The sequence below is a fragment of the Carassius gibelio genome, chromosome A4 (genome assembly GCF_023724105.1).
Source record: "Carassius gibelio isolate Cgi1373 ecotype wild population from Czech Republic chromosome A4, carGib1.2-hapl.c, whole genome shotgun sequence".
Classification (NCBI taxonomy): Eukaryota; Metazoa; Chordata; class Actinopteri; order Cypriniformes; family Cyprinidae; genus Carassius; species Carassius gibelio.
In genome coordinates, this window is record NC_068374.1 from 31,071,657 (window position 1) to 31,090,487 (window position 18,831).

Here is an 18,831-nt window from a genome sequence, read left to right on the forward strand (position 1 = left end):
GCCCAAGTTGCTCTGATAGTGGCCTTCAGCTCTTCTGCATTCGTGGGTCTGGCATATAGCATCTTCCTCTTCACAATACCCAATATATTTTGTATGGGGTCAGGCGTGTTTTCTGGCCAATTAAGAACAGGGATACCATGGGCCTTAAACTAGGTACTGGAAGCTTTGGCACTGTGTGCAGGGTCCAAGTCCTGTTGGAAAATGAAATCTGAATCTCCATAAAGTTGGTCAGCAGCAGAAAGCATGAAGTGCTCTAAAACTTTCTGGTATACAGCAGCGTTGACCTTGGACCTCAGAAAACACAGTGGACCAACACCAGATGATGAGATGGCAAAATTTACTTTCATCAGAGAACATAACTTAACACCATAACACTCTGCAGCAGTCCAGTCGTTTTTGTCTTTAGCCCAGACAAGACGCTTCTGACGCTGTCTGTTGTTCAAGAGTGGCTTGACACAAGAAATGCGACAGCTGAAACCCATGTCTTGCATACATCTGTGTGTAGTGGTTCTTTAAGCACTGACTCCAGCTGCAGTCCACTCTTTGTGAATCTCCCCCACATTTTTGAATGGGATCTGTTTCACAATCCTCTCCAGGGTGTGGTTATCCCTATTGCTTGTACACTTTTTTTTCCCTTCGCCTCTCTATTAATGTGCTTGGATACTGAGCTCTGTGAACAGCCAGCCTCTTTTGCAATGACCTTTTGTGTCTTGACCTCCTTGTGCAAGGTGTCAAAAGTGGTCTTTTGGACAACTGTCAAGTCAGAAGTCTTCCCCATAATTGTGTAGCCTACAGAACTAGATTGAGAGACCATTTAAAGGCCTTTGCAGGTGTTTTGAGTTAATTAGCTGATAAGAGTGTGGCACCAGGTGTCTTCAATATTGAACCTTTTCACAATATTCTAATTTTCTGAGATACTGAATTTGGGATTTTCCTTAGATGTCAGTTATAATCATCAAAATTAAAAGAAATAAACATTTGAAATATATCTTGTCTGTGTGTAATGAGTGAATATAATATACAAGTTTCACTTTTTGAATGGAATTAGTGGAATAAATCAACTTTTTGATGATATTCTAATTATATGACCAGCACCTGTACATCTTTCATGGCCTGAGGGTGAGTACATGTTCAGCAAATTTTCATTTTTAGTCTGGGGAGACTAAAACTTGGTCTCTTTTTTTTGTCTCTATAATTGAAAATTGGATTGTATTCTGGCATTAACTATATTCAAAGTTCAGTGTTTCAATCAAGAAAAACAGTTGCAATTTACATTCTTTATTGTAAAAATGGTTTCCTGACGCTCCTTACATTGTGTATGTAGTTGATATAAAGTTGAAATACTGTTGTGTGTAAAACTGTTTGGCAATATGACACTTTCAGTATGACTGACAGCTTAAACAGATCCTGAAATACTCATATTAACATCTGCATATGATAACATTTCATCTTTTACCAAATGCGTATCATTGCTTGAAGTGTTCATGGTATGCATAACAAAAGCATCACAAATCTTCAGTAAACATTGGGCAACAGATATTTTCAGTCATTTTAACAGAGAATGTGTCAGAATACTTCACATTGTATTGAATTCAAGAGTAAGCTACTATAAAGCATAACCGATATTTTTGTACAAAATAAATACTTTCAGAAAGAATAGTGTGTTTATATTGTTTCCCTTTCCAATAATCTGTCTGGAATGCAAAATTAAATATATAAGACAAGTTGTCATATCCTCTGATACAATATATACAGTTATTCTAATAAAAAGGAGTGCTGTGTAAATGCTATGCGTATTAAAATCCCTTGGGATGTACAAATATGGTAATACAGATTTCATTAAGTGGCAGTGATGTCATGGTTTTAATATACCTGTGTGTGTGTGTGTGTGTGTGTGTGCGCGCAATTGGTTTAATCCACTTAAGCCACAAACACCACCATTTAAAAGTTTAGGGTCAGTATTTTCTTTTAAATATATATATATATAGAAAAGAATATTCTTCATGAAGGATAAATTAAATGGATGAAAAATTACCGTAAAGACATGGTGTTACAAAAAAACCTTTCTATTCATCATAGAATCCTGAAAAAAGTATCACTGTTTCCACAAAACAATTAAGAACAACTATTTTCAACAATTTATAATAAGAAATTTATAAAATCAGCATATCAGAATGATTTGCTGAAAATGTAACTTTGCATCACAGGAATAAATGACAGAAAACACATTTTAAATTGTGATCATATTTCACAACATTACTGTTCTTACAGTATTTTTGGTCAAATTCAATTCAGATGCAATGCCACAATACAGTAAATAAGTTTCTACAATATATTTAGTAGTATGTTTTCAGTGATGACTAAGTCAAACTGATGTACATATGACAGAAATCTAATGCCTTGGTCAGCACCAGACATAAAAAAAATCTTACTGACCCCAAACTTTAAACGGTAAATGAACAGTTTCGTCCTAACCAGTTGTGATATGATGAGCGACAGGACATTTTGTTGGTTACTTGGTTTCTATCTTTGTTTCAGCGTCACAGCAAAATCACCATGCAGCAGTTTCACACTCCGTGTGGACAGACAAATTACTTGTCACTGGAAACATGGTTAGGAAATGCTCAAGATCATTATAGTGTAAAATTTTTTTTTTGATGATTCACTTCACCTCAGTATGATATTTCAGTGTCTGCTAATTAAAAACAATGCTTGATCTGATTTGTGATTGATCCTGTGTCCTCGGGTTCACTTGGAGGTCTTTTGCCATTTTTCCATTTGTCCTATTCCAAACATTTCCAGTAAAAAAAAAAGTAGGCACATCAGTATAGTCATGGCAGGAAATGCTTTTTCTATTAAACCTGCATTGAGACAATCCAGCCACTTTGAGCTGCAGTCACGGGGCATGCAGTCTTCTCCACCACAGGTTTCATCAATACTCCACTGTCACAGCTTTAGTCCTTAGGTACTCATGCAGGGCTTCCTCACCTGTATACACATGCACATGATCTTCATTGTCATGAAACTGGTTTTAGAGTGATACAGAGGAATGATACAGACTGTGTTTTGTTCACTCTTACCAAGGTCTTTCCCAAAGCCGGACTGTTTGAAGCCTCCAAATGGAGCCGCCACATCGGTTTTGTTGTAGGTGTTAACGAACACAGTTCCCGCCTCCAGTCTCTCGCTCACATACATGGCCTTGTTGATGTCCCGGGTGAAGACTCCAGAGGCCAGGCCGAACTCTGTGTTATTGGCTCTGCTCAGAACTCCATCTACATCACTGATGAGCAACAAACAACCATTTTAGACATTATTCAAATGAGCTCCTGACTAAAATTTAGATCATCCTGCAAGTTAGACTGACACAAGTCCTAATAAGGTTAAAAAAGCCAGCTTACCCATCTTTGAATTTGGATACCACCATAACAGGGCCAAATGATTCCTCTTTGGCAATGAACATGTGGTCCTCTACGTCTGTGAAGACTGAGGGCTCCATAAAAAAGCCTGTAAACATAAATAGTTAGATATTACAAAGGGAGTAACTAAATTAACAACTAAAAAAAATAAATCATTTTTGGTAACAAATAGAAAGCTGAAATAAAACACATATTAGATGAAACACTTTGGTAACTAACTGAAATAATTAAGTTAAAGTTTTTAAAATACTGAAAAAAGAAGAAAAAAAAACTAATAAAAATGACAAATCTCATAAAATGACTAAAACTAATAAAATGAAAATCTTAAAACGTAAAAAAAAAATTAGAAAAATGGTGCCTTGGCAGCCTATTTTTTTCTAATTAATAAAATGACAAAATTACATAAAATTACTAAAACTTTAAAATTAAATAATTGAATGTTTTAAATTAAACAAAAATGTTTAAAATGAAAATGAGAAATGGTACCTTAAAAGCTGACTGAAATAAGATAAAGTACTAATACGGATAAAACTAAAACTGAAATAAAAATATAATATAAATAAAAATATAATATAAATAAAAATATTATATATATATATATATATATATATATATATATATATATATATATATATAAAATAAAATTTACATTTATATATAATTATATATAACTAATAAGAATGCTACACACAAACGAAACTAGTATAACTTAAAATCTAAAAATAAAAGCCATTTCAAAATATTAAGAAATACCAAAATAGTATATACATTATACTACAAATAACACTGGGAATAATGCATACATTAAATTTACAAAACAAATTTATGTTCACAAACCCTTTTAAATAATGGATGTCTGATTAGATTGGAGGTCTCACCTGGTCTGTCCACCTGTCTCCCACCGTAGACAAGCGTTGCCCCCTCCTTAACGCCGATCTCACAGTACTCCACCAGTTTGTCCAGGTGGGCTTTGTGGTTCTGAGGTCCGTGATCTGTGGAACGATCCAAAGGATCTCCAATCTTCATCTTCTTGATTTCTTCAACCTGAGCACACAAAAAAAACATACCAGTATGTCATCACCAAGAAGCAGCTTGTAGCTTTAAAATACAATCAATGTACGATGGAAACACACACCACTCTTCTGATGTACTCGTCATGAATGGACTCCTCAACAAACAGCCGGCCTGCAGCGATGCAGTTTTCACCCTTGTTGAAATAAACAGAACTCATGCCCTGCAACGTACACACAAATGCACATGAAGTTCAAGAGGACGATGAGCTGGCTTCTGTTATCTTCTGGCAATAGCTGTCTCCTCTCACCATTCTCACTGCTTTGTCCATGTCACAGTCGCTGAAGATGATGAGGGGAGATTTGCCGCCCAGCTCCAGAGAAACCTTCTTCAAATTACTGACCGCACAGCTGCGACAGAAACAACACAAATCATCAGCTGGAGGCTCTTTCAAAGACCCATGTAAGCCGTTTGAATGATTCACTGTTATGAATGATATATTTGAGTAATGGCAATAGAGTAATCGACTACAGTATTGATTTGAGTTCAATTACATGAATAGGACTCACCTTTTCATGATTTGTTTGCCAATGGGAGTAGATCCTGTGAAACCCAGCTTACGGATATCAGGGTGATCAGACATCCTCTGCCCGACCAGACCACCTGAGACAAAGAGGTCATCATAAGAAGTCAGAAAGTAACATTAGCTGCTGATTAATGCACAATATCATTTAGAGTTAGTAAAAAAAAAATAAAAAATTCTATTATTATGTGCTTTAAGAAAAACAGATAAGCTGGACATTTCTACTTACATCTTGCCAAGTGCATTACTATAAATGAGATTTCTGTTCGTTTAAACAGCCAGAACGCTGAATCGAATCCTGATACCTGATCCTGGTACAATGTTGATAACTCCTTTGGGAATGCCAGCTTTGACTGTCAACTCAGCAAACTTCAGCGCAGTTAGTGGGGTTACCTGGAAAAAAACATCAAGAGAACCGATGTCTAGTTTGTATGTCTAATGAGTATATGACATTAGTGAGGGTTTTATATTAAAGTGCAAAGGTAATATGTGAAAGAACAGTGAGACATTTACGATTATTTACAAGGCATTACTTTGACAAATAATTGGAATGGAATTTAAAGTATACTAATACAATTATTTTTCTAGTTATCTATTAGTCTGCACTTGCATGCATATATTTTGATATAAAGCATGCCATATTTTTGCTAGTATCACTATGTCAACTGCAGACTCAGAGTGAATCAGGCATTTATATTTACTTCCAAAACATTGCAGCCATCGGTTCTCATAGCAGCATGAAAAACAATACTTTTATTCAATGGATTATAATTATGATAATTTATAATATAATTATTATAATTTATACCTACATAGCCTAGAAAGTGTGAAAGACCACTCACTTTACAATCGCTAAAAAGCTGTCACACATCTCAGTAAGCCATCACACAACGTTCCATTATAGGGGTCATATAAAAATAATATTATTTTGTGTAATGCAATGTGTTCAGATGGTTTAAGATTGAAAAAACACATTAATTTCACATAATGTACATTGTTGTTGCTCTTCTATGCCCTGCATTTCTGAAACGCGTCGATTTTTTACAAAGCTCATCGTTCTGAAAAGCGAGGTGTGCTCTGATTGGCCATCTATCCAGGATGTTATGACTGGCTGAATTCCTCACGCGTGTGACGGAAATGTTACACCCCTTACCAGGTTCAGGAAGCCTTCCTACATAAAATGCGCTCCAAACACTCGAATATTTGGGTTGTACTGTTCAAAATCTCCCCACAGTGCAAATCTTTCCACAGTGGCGTAGACATGTGGGGGCATGTTTGAACGTGGCGTATTAGGTAGATCTGGCTGAGCATTCACTTTTATAAAGAATATCTCTTTGGGTTTGAGACTTTAATCTTTGTGACTTTACGGATCTTCTGTATGCACGACCAGCTTTTAACACTCCAAAGACAAAGGAAAACATGAAATCGGGAAAGTTGTCTACACTGCATAATGAATCTATTACTCACATTGTGTCATTGTTGGTGAATGAGAGAAGATTCATAATGAGAGCGAACACTAAACAAAAACTGTGATTGGCTACATTTCCCACCACAGCAAAAACACGCTGTTACCAGAAACATTAAAAGTTCTCCAGAGCTCAAGTTTGCTCAGTCTGTTTCATCATTACAGTATCAACTGAGGGTGCACTTGCTATCGTTTCGGGATTCTTACAGTATATTTAAAATAGGGATGTCAAATTTCGATTATTTCCATGATCGATCGTCGTTTAAATTAACGATCAATTAATCGATTAATCGTTAACCATAATACTGCAAAATGCGTCTATTGCAGGCACGCAGTCAGCGGTATGACAGGATGTGCAAAAGCCACACACACACACAAAACGCTTTCTCACTTGAATTAAAGAGGTTTTAGTCTGAATAAAATGCTAGTAGCAGGATTATAAAATGAATAGATGCGATTATGATAATTTGATAAAATGAAGAGAGCGCGCCATACTTTTGAGGTCATTTTACTTTGTTGACAGTTTCCAATCCCGCACGGAGAACGCTGAATGCGCCTCTTTAAATGGTTTTGTGGTGCTCGTTGTTGTATTTTAAAGTACAATTGCAATGTTTTCAACTGACATTATTGTATAAAATTATCCGAAATGTGGAGCGCGTGTGACTGCGCTGCACATTAAGTGAACTACATCGGCGCTGCTGCACCAAAACACAGCTTTGGCTAGATTTATTTGGAGGTTATTGCTCATGTCTCATTCGGCACAAATCGAAATGTTTCCATATTCGCAATGTATTTGAATGTTAAACTATTATTTATAATGTAAACTAGGCTTGTACTTAACACGCATTCGCATATAGACGGAAAAGATGATCCTCTTCATATGAGCAAAAACGTCCTTGGAACAGCAGAGAGGACCGGTATACTACGGTCTATTTAAACTGACCAGTGTAACCTTTTAATGTTTAGTTGACATTTTATTTTGATAATGAACAGACTGCGATGTAAGTTTGAATCGCTAGAATATACGTGTGCAGCAGGCTCCGGGGCGATCGAAACAGCTGAGACATTAAAAAAAATATATCTTTTCCGCAAAAGTGTTTACTTTCATTTGTGCACACTCACAATAAAAACAGAAAATTTGTGCTCTTGTAAAATAAAGCAAACAAACAGAATGCGTTGTCATCCTTTTTTTTTTTTTTTTGTGAACTTATGGAGCGCCCACACTTCTGTTTTAAATCCGTTAATCTTAATTAGCCTATTTAAGTCGGATATATTTCGCATAGCCTATTTAAAAAAAAAAAAAAAAAAAAAACATGAAAACAAATTGTTATTTTTATGTTGGGCCTATTACTTAGTAGGCTATAAATTTTCCTTAAAGCATCCCATTTTGTCCCAGGGCTTAGAACCTGTGCCCTAGTCAGGTCCATGCAGAAACTTGTGAACGATGCTCGGCGTCACCGTTTAGTGACAGCAGTGAATGCTCCAGGAATGTGTCGGTCACAGCGCCTATTAATCGCTGTTTTGAATCCAGCAATTATTTATTTAGAAATGATAAGACCTGATTATGACAAGTGTGGTATAAAAGCTTTGTTTATTAGAGGAATAATAGGTTAACTGGAAAATGTTAGATCGCGACCATGCTTTTGGACCCCATAGTCTTCATTTACGCGGCTTTGTTCTGGTTTGCCGGTTGGTCACGAATTTCCACAAATTCAGTAGCCTATATTTAGGCATCGTTTCTTTTCCTAAATCTTCATAGTCTAACCCTCTTATTTCCCAGGTTTATTTTATTATCTTTTGCTTTTAATAACTGTTTTCGCATCTCTTACTGTGGTAAACATGGGAAGGGAAATTAAAGATTTCATGAATTAAGAATTCGTTCGATTTATTAATTTGTTCCCTTATTTCACTTAAATCATGGGTTATTTAGGGAACAAAATTAATGAAACATGGACAATTGCCACATTAATAATTCGTAGGAATGAATTAACAAGTTGTAGGAATGAATAGACTACCTGTCCTGTCACTGTGTCCCGCAGCCCTGCAAAGCGCACGATATAAAACAGTTATCTGATGAAATGATTAGTAACTACATTTCTATTGCATTTAATGTTGAAGAACTTTTATGTTGTTTCTATTTTAATGTACTTTAAAGTTTAAATCACATTAAAAGCTTAATTTGTACATTGTGAATCAATGATGATGCTTTTATATATCGTCACCGTCACTCACAGCCGCTCGCACGTGTTGAGTGCGCATGAGCCGCACGCAGCCCAACATTGAATCGGTTAACCGACCATCCATAGCCTTAATCGTCTGCATCTCTTATCGACAATTAATCGATCATCGATTAATCGTTGACATCCCTAATTTAAAATATATGACTTTGTGATGTTTTTTTTTTTTTTTTCATGTTTACATTTTTTTCCATCTCATATAACATTTTGCCTTATTTTTTTACGATTCTGCATATTGTAAATTTTTTCAAATTAATAATTTATAACAATGATGATTGATAAAAAATGTTTTTGTATTTGCGTTTTTTACCTGAGCGGGTTTCAAGACGAGTGTGTTTCCTGCCGCCAGACAGGCTGCACTCTTCCATGCCAACATCATAAGTGGGTAATTCCAAGGAATCACTATGGCACACACACTGAGATACAAACAGGCATCATGTTACACCTTTACGCTTCTCAAATGCGTATACCTTCACACACACATTTACAATCACTCACCCCAGAGGCTCTTTCTTTGTAAAGGTGAGGTTGCGATTGGGTCTGGCCTGATTGATGGGTATCGTTGAGCCCTGCCAGAAACAAGATGCGTAAGCGACAGGAAATTATAAAATGAAGGCCTGAGAGAAAACAAACACACACACACCTGGATCTTGTCACACCAGCCAGCAAAGTATCTGAACGTCTGAATGGACATGCCGACGTGTGTTTTCAAAGCCAGAGTATAAACGGCACCAGAGTCAATCGTCTCAATAGTGGCCAGCTCCTCCTGGTGTTCCTCCATCAGGTCAGCCAAGCTACACACAAAAGAAGTCAAAAAGTTCCCTTTTTGTGGCAAATAAAGTATGTAAACTGCCAACAGGAAGTTCTCTGAGAAATCAATTCTTGGTTTTGCAAATTTTAATAATGAGTCAAATATTGATCCAGTGGCTCAAAAAAAAGTCAACAAAAGTCTCCAACACATCTTACCGGTAGAGCAGCCGTCCGCGGTCACGAGGGTTCATCTTACCCCAAGGTCCATTATCAAAGGCCTCTTTGGCTGCACTAACCGCTCTGTCCACATCTGCCACAGATGCATATGAAACCTTACAGATCACCTGAAACACAACACAACCATTAGACATGCCAGGGATGAGTTTAAGTGTGTGTTTGAGACGACTAAACATACCGAGCCATCCGTTGGGTTCACCGTGTTGTATGTCTTTCCATCTTCGGCATCTTCGAACTTGCCGTTGATAAAACACTGATAGGGCATCTTCACTGTCATGTTATTGATGTCTTTTGTCACGTAATCAATGACCAGCTCCTCCTCCTGGTCTTCTCCGCGCAGGCGGCGGACGAACATCTGGATGAAGCTCTGGAAGGTGGTGGCCATGTAGACGTCCTCATTCTGAAGCTGAACTCCTCCACATTTCTGCTTCAGCTCCTCTACCAATCTAAACCAAACAATCACAATAACACCATTAAACCACTTATAATGTTCATAAAGGTCTAATTCTACTGAAGATGTGTTGCACTGGTGGCACCATGAGATCTGTGCCAAATTTCACCCCCCACAAGATGACATCCCCATTCAATTGTTGTGCTGAAAGTTAGGGATCTTTAACAACCAGTCCTACTAAGAATCCTTCAAAAAATGATTGTAATTTAGTTTTGCAAATTTGCATGACCTTTTTCCGTCCCCCTTACAAGTACAAAATAATGATGATAAGTACTGAATCAACATTGATATGTAAATGTGGTAAATCATGTTGACGTAATCATGGTCGTGACACAAATATCACTATGTTTTTGCTGCATAGTTTCAGTTATTATTGTTAACTAAAGTGAAAAATTTTACAAAACTACTTGAAGTCAGTGATTGAAATAAAGCTGAAAATACTGTATAAGAATATATGATGAACATTTAAATAAAAAACAATTAGAAACTAACAAAAAATAAGCTTGAATACTAAAAATACTAAACCAGGAATATAAATTACTGAAAGAGAAAGAAAGAAAAATATTAATAAAATTGACTAAAACTATAAAAATAAATACATAAAAAAAAAATTACTTTAATAAAAATGACAAAAACATTTTTTTACAAATAAAAGCTAATTTAAAATATTAGTAAATACTCTAAAGTACATAAATAAGATAAATTAAAATAAACATAATAAATAAATAACTGATGGTCAGACCCACCTGACTACATCCATAGAAGCAGCTCCAGACTTAAAGAAATCAGTCGTGTCATCAATAACTGGAACATTACTCAGAATACCTTTCCAGATCACCTAGAAACATAGGAAACAATAAACAAATGACATAATTGCCCAAATATACAGTATAACATAATGCATTTCTGAGGCAGATAAACATACACATACCCTGATCTCCTCTGCCATTTTCTTCTCATCATCTGTGAGATCCAGACTGGCAGTCTCCTCTGATGAGAAGTATTTGTATGCAGGAATCATCTTTCCATCCTCAAACTGCAGGTTCTTTACCTGGAGCTGCATAGAGATTTTACGTTAAAGCAGTTAATACCCTTTATTATGAATTGGTAGCACACAGTTAAAGCATTGAAAACCTAGAATTTAAGGAGATAAAAGACCAGAAACAAACCGCTTTTCCATCAGTCCCGAACAGAATAAGCCCAGATTTGGCAATGAGTCCAGGCTGAGATGCCCCTTCCACCTCGATTGGCTGACCTGTGGGCACTGACCCGCTCAGCATCGATGAGCTGTACAGCGTTACTGGCTACAGAACAAAACACACACACACACACACACACACACACACAAACATCATCAACTTATAGCAGGACCATCAAAATTAGTCTTGGGTTTGCCTAAATTGAATTTTTGATACCAAATATGAAGACTACCCAACAAGGAAGCCCTTAACTATAATAAAAACATACATATTTCGATTTATTTAATACTATGTGAGTAAAATATTTATCATGATATTCTAAAGACTTTTCTAAAGAATTTCCATTTTAAAATGTATAACTATTTTCTTTTTCATTTACAATAGTTTAAATAACTTTTAAGTAATATTTTTGCATTATTTTAAACAAATATTAATATATTATATTGTATTATTGTACCAAAATGGAGCACTTAAAATATAAATTTTATTTAATGTATATGTTTCTTTTTGTGGTCCCATTACGATCAAGATTTAAACACACTTTGCTGTTTAGAAAACACACCTTTCCATCAATAACAACCCAGGCACCCGGAACTTTATCATGACCACGGATCCAGTTATGGATGACCTCTGTTGGCTGAGCCATATTCACCTGGAGAAAGAGAGGCAGAGATTGACAGAGTTGCTGATCCTTTGGAGCCGTATAAACACAGCTTATGACTGTTTTACATAACTATCTTTGTGTCTCACCTTTGCATTGGATTTCTTTTGGATTCCCTCATAGCTGGCTCCTTCTTCAGACTGAGGGATCTTGGGAGCTTTGCCGTCTGCAATGAGCTGAACAGCTTCTACCTGTTTGAACACAATTTGGAAGTAAGATCAGGTTTCGTGAACCTCACAGGAGTCAAAATCTAACATTTAGTTTGCATTAAAAATCATTTTGGATATTTTCCTCATAGTTAGTTTACCATTGCCTTGATTCCCTCTGGAAACAGAAAGCGGTTATAAAGTGTGTCCACTGTGTCATTGGGCTCAACTGGACATTCCTTCTGCAGCAGGATGGGGCCGGTGTCCAAACCATCATCAGCCCAGAATATACTAAATCCTGCTTTCTTATCACCCTCGATTAGTGTCCTGCACACACACACACATGTAATTTAAAGAAATAATTCATCCACAATTGTCTGAAAATCCAAGACGTGAGTCGTACGTGAGAGTGAGATGTGAGAATGTAGTGTTACATCACTTGCTCGCCAATGGATACTTTGCAGTGAATGGGTGCCGTCAGGATGAGAGTCCAAACCGCTAATAAAAAACATCATGATAATCCACAAGTAATCCACACCAGTCCATCAATTAATGTCTTATGAAGTTGAAAAGCTGCAAAATTCACGTGGACTCTCATTCTGACGGCACCCATTCACTGCAGAGGATCCATTGGTGAGCAAGTGATCTAATGCTAGATTTCTCCAAATCTGTTAAAGAAACAAACTCATCTGCATTTGGGATGCCCTGAGGTTGAGTAAACTATCAGCAACTGTTCATTTTAAGTGTCTAAATACAGTAGTTTTAAAGATATCAGAATGACATTTTGGTAACATCTCATCTCACCAGTTAATGGCGGAGGCACCTCGGTGCCTAGGCAGGATGGAGGGGTGGTAAATGATAGAGCCGTGTTTGGGGAAGTCGATCACGTTCATGGGGATGAACTGGGAGCAGAAGGGCATGACGTTCAGTTCAGCGCCCACCGCCTTGTACGCCTCCACCACCTCTGGGATGGGCTTACCCTTCACCCTCCACCGTGGGAACTTAAACACCGGCGTCCCGTCCTTCTCCGCCACCACCGCTGAAGGTCAGAGAGAGATTGATCCTGAGAAGTTATATAAAGGTTGCACCTGCCACATTCAGACTTTATTGAACTTATCAAATCAATACGCATACTTAAGTAACTGACCTTGTCTTTTATATCTGAATCTAGAAATATTTCAGTCATAAACGGTTAAGTGTAGGCCAAGTCCTACGATTGTAACAACTTCAAAAGACTCAGTTATAGTACCCCGGCGCCGTTCATAACCTCAATACGGTCATTAAAATGGTAATCAGCACATTATGAAATCACGATTTGTTGGAGATGGATCAAAAACGAACAATTCAGTGTACTTTTGAACTCCATTTCAACTAATTCTACAATTCAACCTGAGATGTAAATACTAGCGAAGGAGTTTATTATGTTCCCTGGTTCCTTCCACTTTAACGGATAGTTCACCCAAAAAATCTGTCATCTGTCATCAAATTCTGTTTTTTTTATTATTATTTTTTTTATTCTATGGATGTCAATGGTTACAATTCTTCAAAATATCTTCTTTGTGTTCAACAGAAGAAAGAAACTCGTACAGGTTTGGAACAACTTGAGGGTGTTTGAATGATGACAGAATGTTCACGTTTGGGTGAACTATCCCTTTAAATTTATACTATACACGTGAACTTCTATTTTATTTGATTGAAATTAAAGTAAAATCCTGCAACTCTAAATTATTTTCCACAAACAAACAGACGTATATATGTTTCATACTAGGGCTGCACGTTCTCAAGTTTTTCATTAACCGTTAACCGAGGCCCTTAGCGGTTAATACTCGGTTAACCATAGTGTGCCATAGTAACCATAACCATAGTAATTTCCGGACATTGGCCGAAAAAAAAAGGAATGTCCGACAAAATTTAATCTCTCCGGTCAAATTGTCCTATTAAAACTGCCTAATAATGCCGCCCATTAACACAATCTGAATTTGAGAATACGCCTAAAATGTATAAGGCAAAAGGTAACAAGGAGACTCCGCGGCCGCCTCGCTAAGGCTATGACTATGACTATGTTTGACACGTACAATATTTGAAAATCGATAATTATTTATTTCTTTATTTAAATTACATTTATATCTGAATTTATGTCAACCTATAGACTTTCAAATATCAAAATGTCATGAATTAATATGTATTTGTGTACAAAATGACATATAAACATATTTTCCTATTATACTTTGCCTGGAAACGCTTCCAACAAGGCGTCGGTTCTATTTCTAGCATGCACGCGTCGAGCCGCGCCTGAGCCGCGCGTCTCACGCAGGCAGTCGGCAAGCTCTAACCTGTTAACATGGGAACCGAATTAAAAACAGACACGCCACGCATCCAGTGTGTCCTGACCGGCCTAATGATGCCCGGGTGTTGGCTGTTGAGATTACAACAACGAGGTTGTACTAAGTATATCTAAGCACTGTATTGCAATACTTGCATTTTGCCCCGTCACTCGTATTAGCCCGCTTCATATTAGAAAAATGACTTCTTCTTGTGGACATTACAAATGTCTGGGAGCGCTCTGGCGGTCTCTGGTGGTGCAAAAATGTATTACAACTAAATTCAATGCACGCCATTGACGTCACTTAACCGAGCAAAATGTTTCACTCGGTTACACAATTTTTAACGGTTAATCGGTTAACCGGTTAACCATGGACACCCCTATTTCATACTACATGACATAACATATAACCATACAGTATATTCTAACTATAAAGATATTATCACTCAATATTTAATTGCATTTTGATAAAGTGCAAATAAACAGATTAAATTAATTAATAAAAAAATATTAAAAATAAACGTGGGTGTATAATAAATGTTAGAATTCTACTTTTTTTTAATTATAATACAAATTATTATGTTTTAATCTTAAAATTCTATTGTAATAACACAATATATGTGTGTGTGTGTGTGTGTGTGTGTGTGTGTGTGTGTGTATATATATATATATATATATATATATTTATTTGTGTGTGTGTGTGTTTATAAATGTTATTTTTGCACTTATCAATATGCATGCACTTTATAATTAAATTATTAATACATAATATTTTAATTATTAAATATTATTCTATAATAAATATTTTTTTAAACATTAAATATCCTAAGTGTTTACGTCCTAAGTATGGTAATGATTCATACAAACCCTTGTAAGGATGTTTGAGTCTGCTCTTTGTTCTCACATGGTTGACAAATGCTCTGATCACTAAGCGACTTTTCACCTCACATGGCTTTACACCAATTTCACCAAAACAATGTGGTCATTATGCGGGATGTACTACTTCTTTTCTGACCAACATTGAACTGCCCCTGCACCTCAAACACTTACACACAACAGAGCTGTGAGCCAATGTGCTGCTCAGGCATGCAGCGTTGTGACTAATGTAGGATGACCTCACTTCCTGTAAGAGTTCCTTACAACAATTACAGCCTTAATGTTATCAACAAACCTGACAATTAGATTAGAGATGTTCATAAAACTCTCATTTTCCTGTTTTCCATCTTTGACTTCCACTTCTGTGACACTCCCCAGCCCCCATGACACCACTACAGTGACAAAAAACGGTTGGTGCTCCACTCTATCCCACCCCCACCCATCTGACACTCACCCAGGGGGTCCGCCTTGCCGTCCTTATCAGGAACTGTGAATACACCCACCACTTTATGGCCCTGCTTGCGGAGGTTCGTGTACACTTCCTGTCCAAACAGGCTCTGGCCAATCAAGGCCAGCTTCAGCTTGTTTTGGTAGTAAGCCTAAGAAACAGTATTATGATGTTAAAACATTTAAAACAAGCTCACCAGACAAAACTACATGTTCACTGTAAAGTGTCACTGACATTAAAATATGAAACACAATCAGTCTAATTACATATGGCCCTTTGTTCTCTGAAACCAACCATTGCTCTGATCTTCATATATACCAGTGTTCAGTGATTATGGGTCAATAACAAATCTAAATGTCAAATATAATAAAAAAAAGAGAATACAAATGGTTTTAAAATATATATAAAAGACATATTATTATTTATTCATGTTTGAATCCATAAGAGATTCAGTAAATATCAATAAACACCAAATAATTCAGCGGTTCTTTTCTTTCTTTCAATAATCTTTCAAAAAATGTAATTCAGATAATGGTGAAAAGGAGTACCAATGGTTTACGGATACAAATAATATATTTTATGATTGTTTTTATTTATTATTAAATAAATAAAATACAAATTTTATGCCAAACTACTTATTTTATTTGACATTCAATTCCGATAAAGATAAAAATTATATATTTTATTATTATTATTATTTATTATTTTTATTGCTTGAATAAATAAAATATTATCTTTTACAACATTTCAAAAGAATATCAATTCAGATATCCTCATTGTCTGCATGAATTGTATTTTTGTGTTTCTAAATAACAAAAATGATCACATAATTGTTCATTTTTAATTGATTAAATTCCATTATTTTTTGTATTGTTATTATTTGTGTTTTTGTTTTGAGTCTAAATAAATACTGATGCTTTGGCAATGTTGTATGCAAAACAACCATGCCAATAAAATACATTGAAATTGCGAAACTCTGTGCTGCATAATGGGGTGAAAATTAAAGAGCTGCTGGGAGACATAACCAGCGCAAGCACTGTTTCTTTTGCAAACATGTAGTGAAGTTTATTATGGATTGTCATAGCAAGATCATGCATGCAACATGTTTATCCATCAATGCACATGTGATCTTAAGTTATAGTTTATGTTCTAGTAATAGTGACATTAGTAATATGATCTGCCTTCATATTCTCGCACCCCTGCTGATGCAACTCTCCACGGATCTGTCCACTGGAAGTAATCCGACGAAGCAACGTGGCAAACACTAAATCCCAAACCGGTTTAACTATATAAAATCCTCTATCTAATTAACATTGCATTAAAATGTGCATATGCAGTGAATCAATGCACAAGTGTAACACCTACCACATTGCATTAAGATACTGGGATATATCAGCTGACAGCATGCTTGCAATAACTATACATGGGGAAACCCTGTATGATAATGTAATTTAAGAGTTTACCAACATTTATAAACTTATTTTGAGGTCTATGCATGTTTCTGCCGTTAATACAGCACATTTTTCACGTATGCATTCATTTATTCATTTATATCTATGGCAAAATCAACAATGCAGACGATGCGTTTACTCACAGAGCTCGAGGAGAATTTCCTCATAATCGTGTTCGCCGTCCACAACATGGTGAAAATACTATAAACACTCAGAGAAAGATTAGGTTAAAAGTCCAGGGTGGTGGGCTGGCAACATGCGGTACTGTAAACTCGCACCTGCGGTTCGCTGACAGACTGTATGTGGTCAGTGTGGCAGCGGAACCAGACTGAACCGACGCTCACTGACGCGAAGGCACGTTCAGTACGTGCGCGCTCCCGGGCCATACGTCACGGAGGCTTAATCAGAAATCTTATTTTCTGTTAAATTGATTAAATTAAGTGAGTTTATGTTTAAAAGAACAACAAATATCTGTCACTGGCTCAGAAATATCAACTTTAATCAAAGAGAAAGTAAGTTTTCACACTCCTGACAGATATTTGTTATTCTTTTAAGCATAAATTCACTTAATTTTGTTCGTTTTTTAAAACACAAAAAAACAAAACTTGTCTTCATTTTGCACCTTAAGTAAATGTATCTTGATTTATGGATGTTTCAATAGTTATTGGAAAGCAAGACAAAAATACTTGGGAAGACATTCTTTCTTTGCAATTTATGAAACATTTAATGCCATGAATTTAAAATGATCTGCTCTTAATTACTTTTTAAGACCTGCAGAATCATGAGAACTTTTAATGTGATATTAAATATAGAAGTTAAAATGATCCTTGGACTAACAAAACTCTTCATCCAATAACATATCAGAGTGCTTTACTGTTAGAACAGGGAGTGTGTGTTTGGTCCTTACCTCAAGGTCAGTTTTTTGGCATTGGAGGAATCTTGCAAATGGTTCAGACACATTTCTGTTTACTTTTCCATGACAGATATCAAGCTGTATATTATCTGCTAGTTACCCTTGACAGATAGGAAAACAGCTCTGATATGTGTGTGTGTGTGTGTTATTCATGCTGTGAGGTTTCTAGAAGATTCTGTAAATTTCTTTTAATTAGTGGTTCATGTACAGTACAGACCAAAAGTTTGGACACACCTTCTCATTCAAAGAGTTTTCTTTATTTTCATGACTATGCAAATTGTAGATTCACACTGAGGGCATCAAAACTATGAATGAACACATGTGGAATTATATATGGAATTATATACACAACAAAAAAGTGTGAAACAACTGAAAATATGTCATATTCTAGGTTCTTCAAAGTAGCCACCTTTTGCTTTGATTACTGCTTTGCACACTCTTGGCGTTCTCTTGATGAGCTTCAAGAGGTAGTCACCTGAAATGGTCTTCAACAGTCTTGAAGGAGTTCCCCGAGAGATGCTTAGCACTTGTTGGCCCTTTTGCCTTCTGTCTGCGGTCCAGCTCATCCCTAAACCATCTCGATTGGGTTCAGGTCCGGTGACTGTGGAGGCCAGGTCATCTGACGCAGCACCCCATCACTCTCCTTCTTGGTCAAATAGCCCTT

The 18,831-nt window shown here is 36.3% G+C and overlaps 1 protein-coding gene across 2 annotated transcripts; it reads right to left on the reverse strand.

Annotated features, from left to right (window-relative positions):
* Window positions 1-1,262: 1,262 nt before the first annotated feature.
* On the reverse strand, window positions 1,263-17,608 carry aldh1l2 (aldehyde dehydrogenase 1 family, member L2). Of its 2 annotated transcripts, XM_052581567.1 has the most exons (22): window positions 17,398-17,608; window positions 15,810-15,954; window positions 12,961-13,195; window positions 12,318-12,483; window positions 12,100-12,201; window positions 11,912-12,001; window positions 11,320-11,454; window positions 11,082-11,207; window positions 10,897-10,988; window positions 9,878-10,145; window positions 9,679-9,806; window positions 9,356-9,506; window positions 9,211-9,281; window positions 9,023-9,128; window positions 5,316-5,403; window positions 4,997-5,090; window positions 4,738-4,837; window positions 4,552-4,650; window positions 4,295-4,460; window positions 3,399-3,504; window positions 3,081-3,280; window positions 1,263-2,988 (listed from the first exon to the last, which is right to left on the reverse strand). In XM_052581567.1, exons 1-22 carry the CDS (start codon window positions 17,443-17,445, stop codon window positions 2,933-2,935), a joined length of 2,772 nt encoding a protein of 923 aa, XP_052437527.1. In that variant the 5' UTR covers window positions 17,446-17,608; the 3' UTR covers window positions 1,263-2,932. The 2 variants fall into 2 exon arrangements, with proteins under 2 accessions (XP_052437527.1, XP_052437535.1); XM_052581575.1 differs by lacking the exon at window positions 17,398-17,608 and having other exon boundaries at window positions 12,961-13,219.
* Window positions 17,609-18,831: the final 1,223 nt, after the last annotated feature.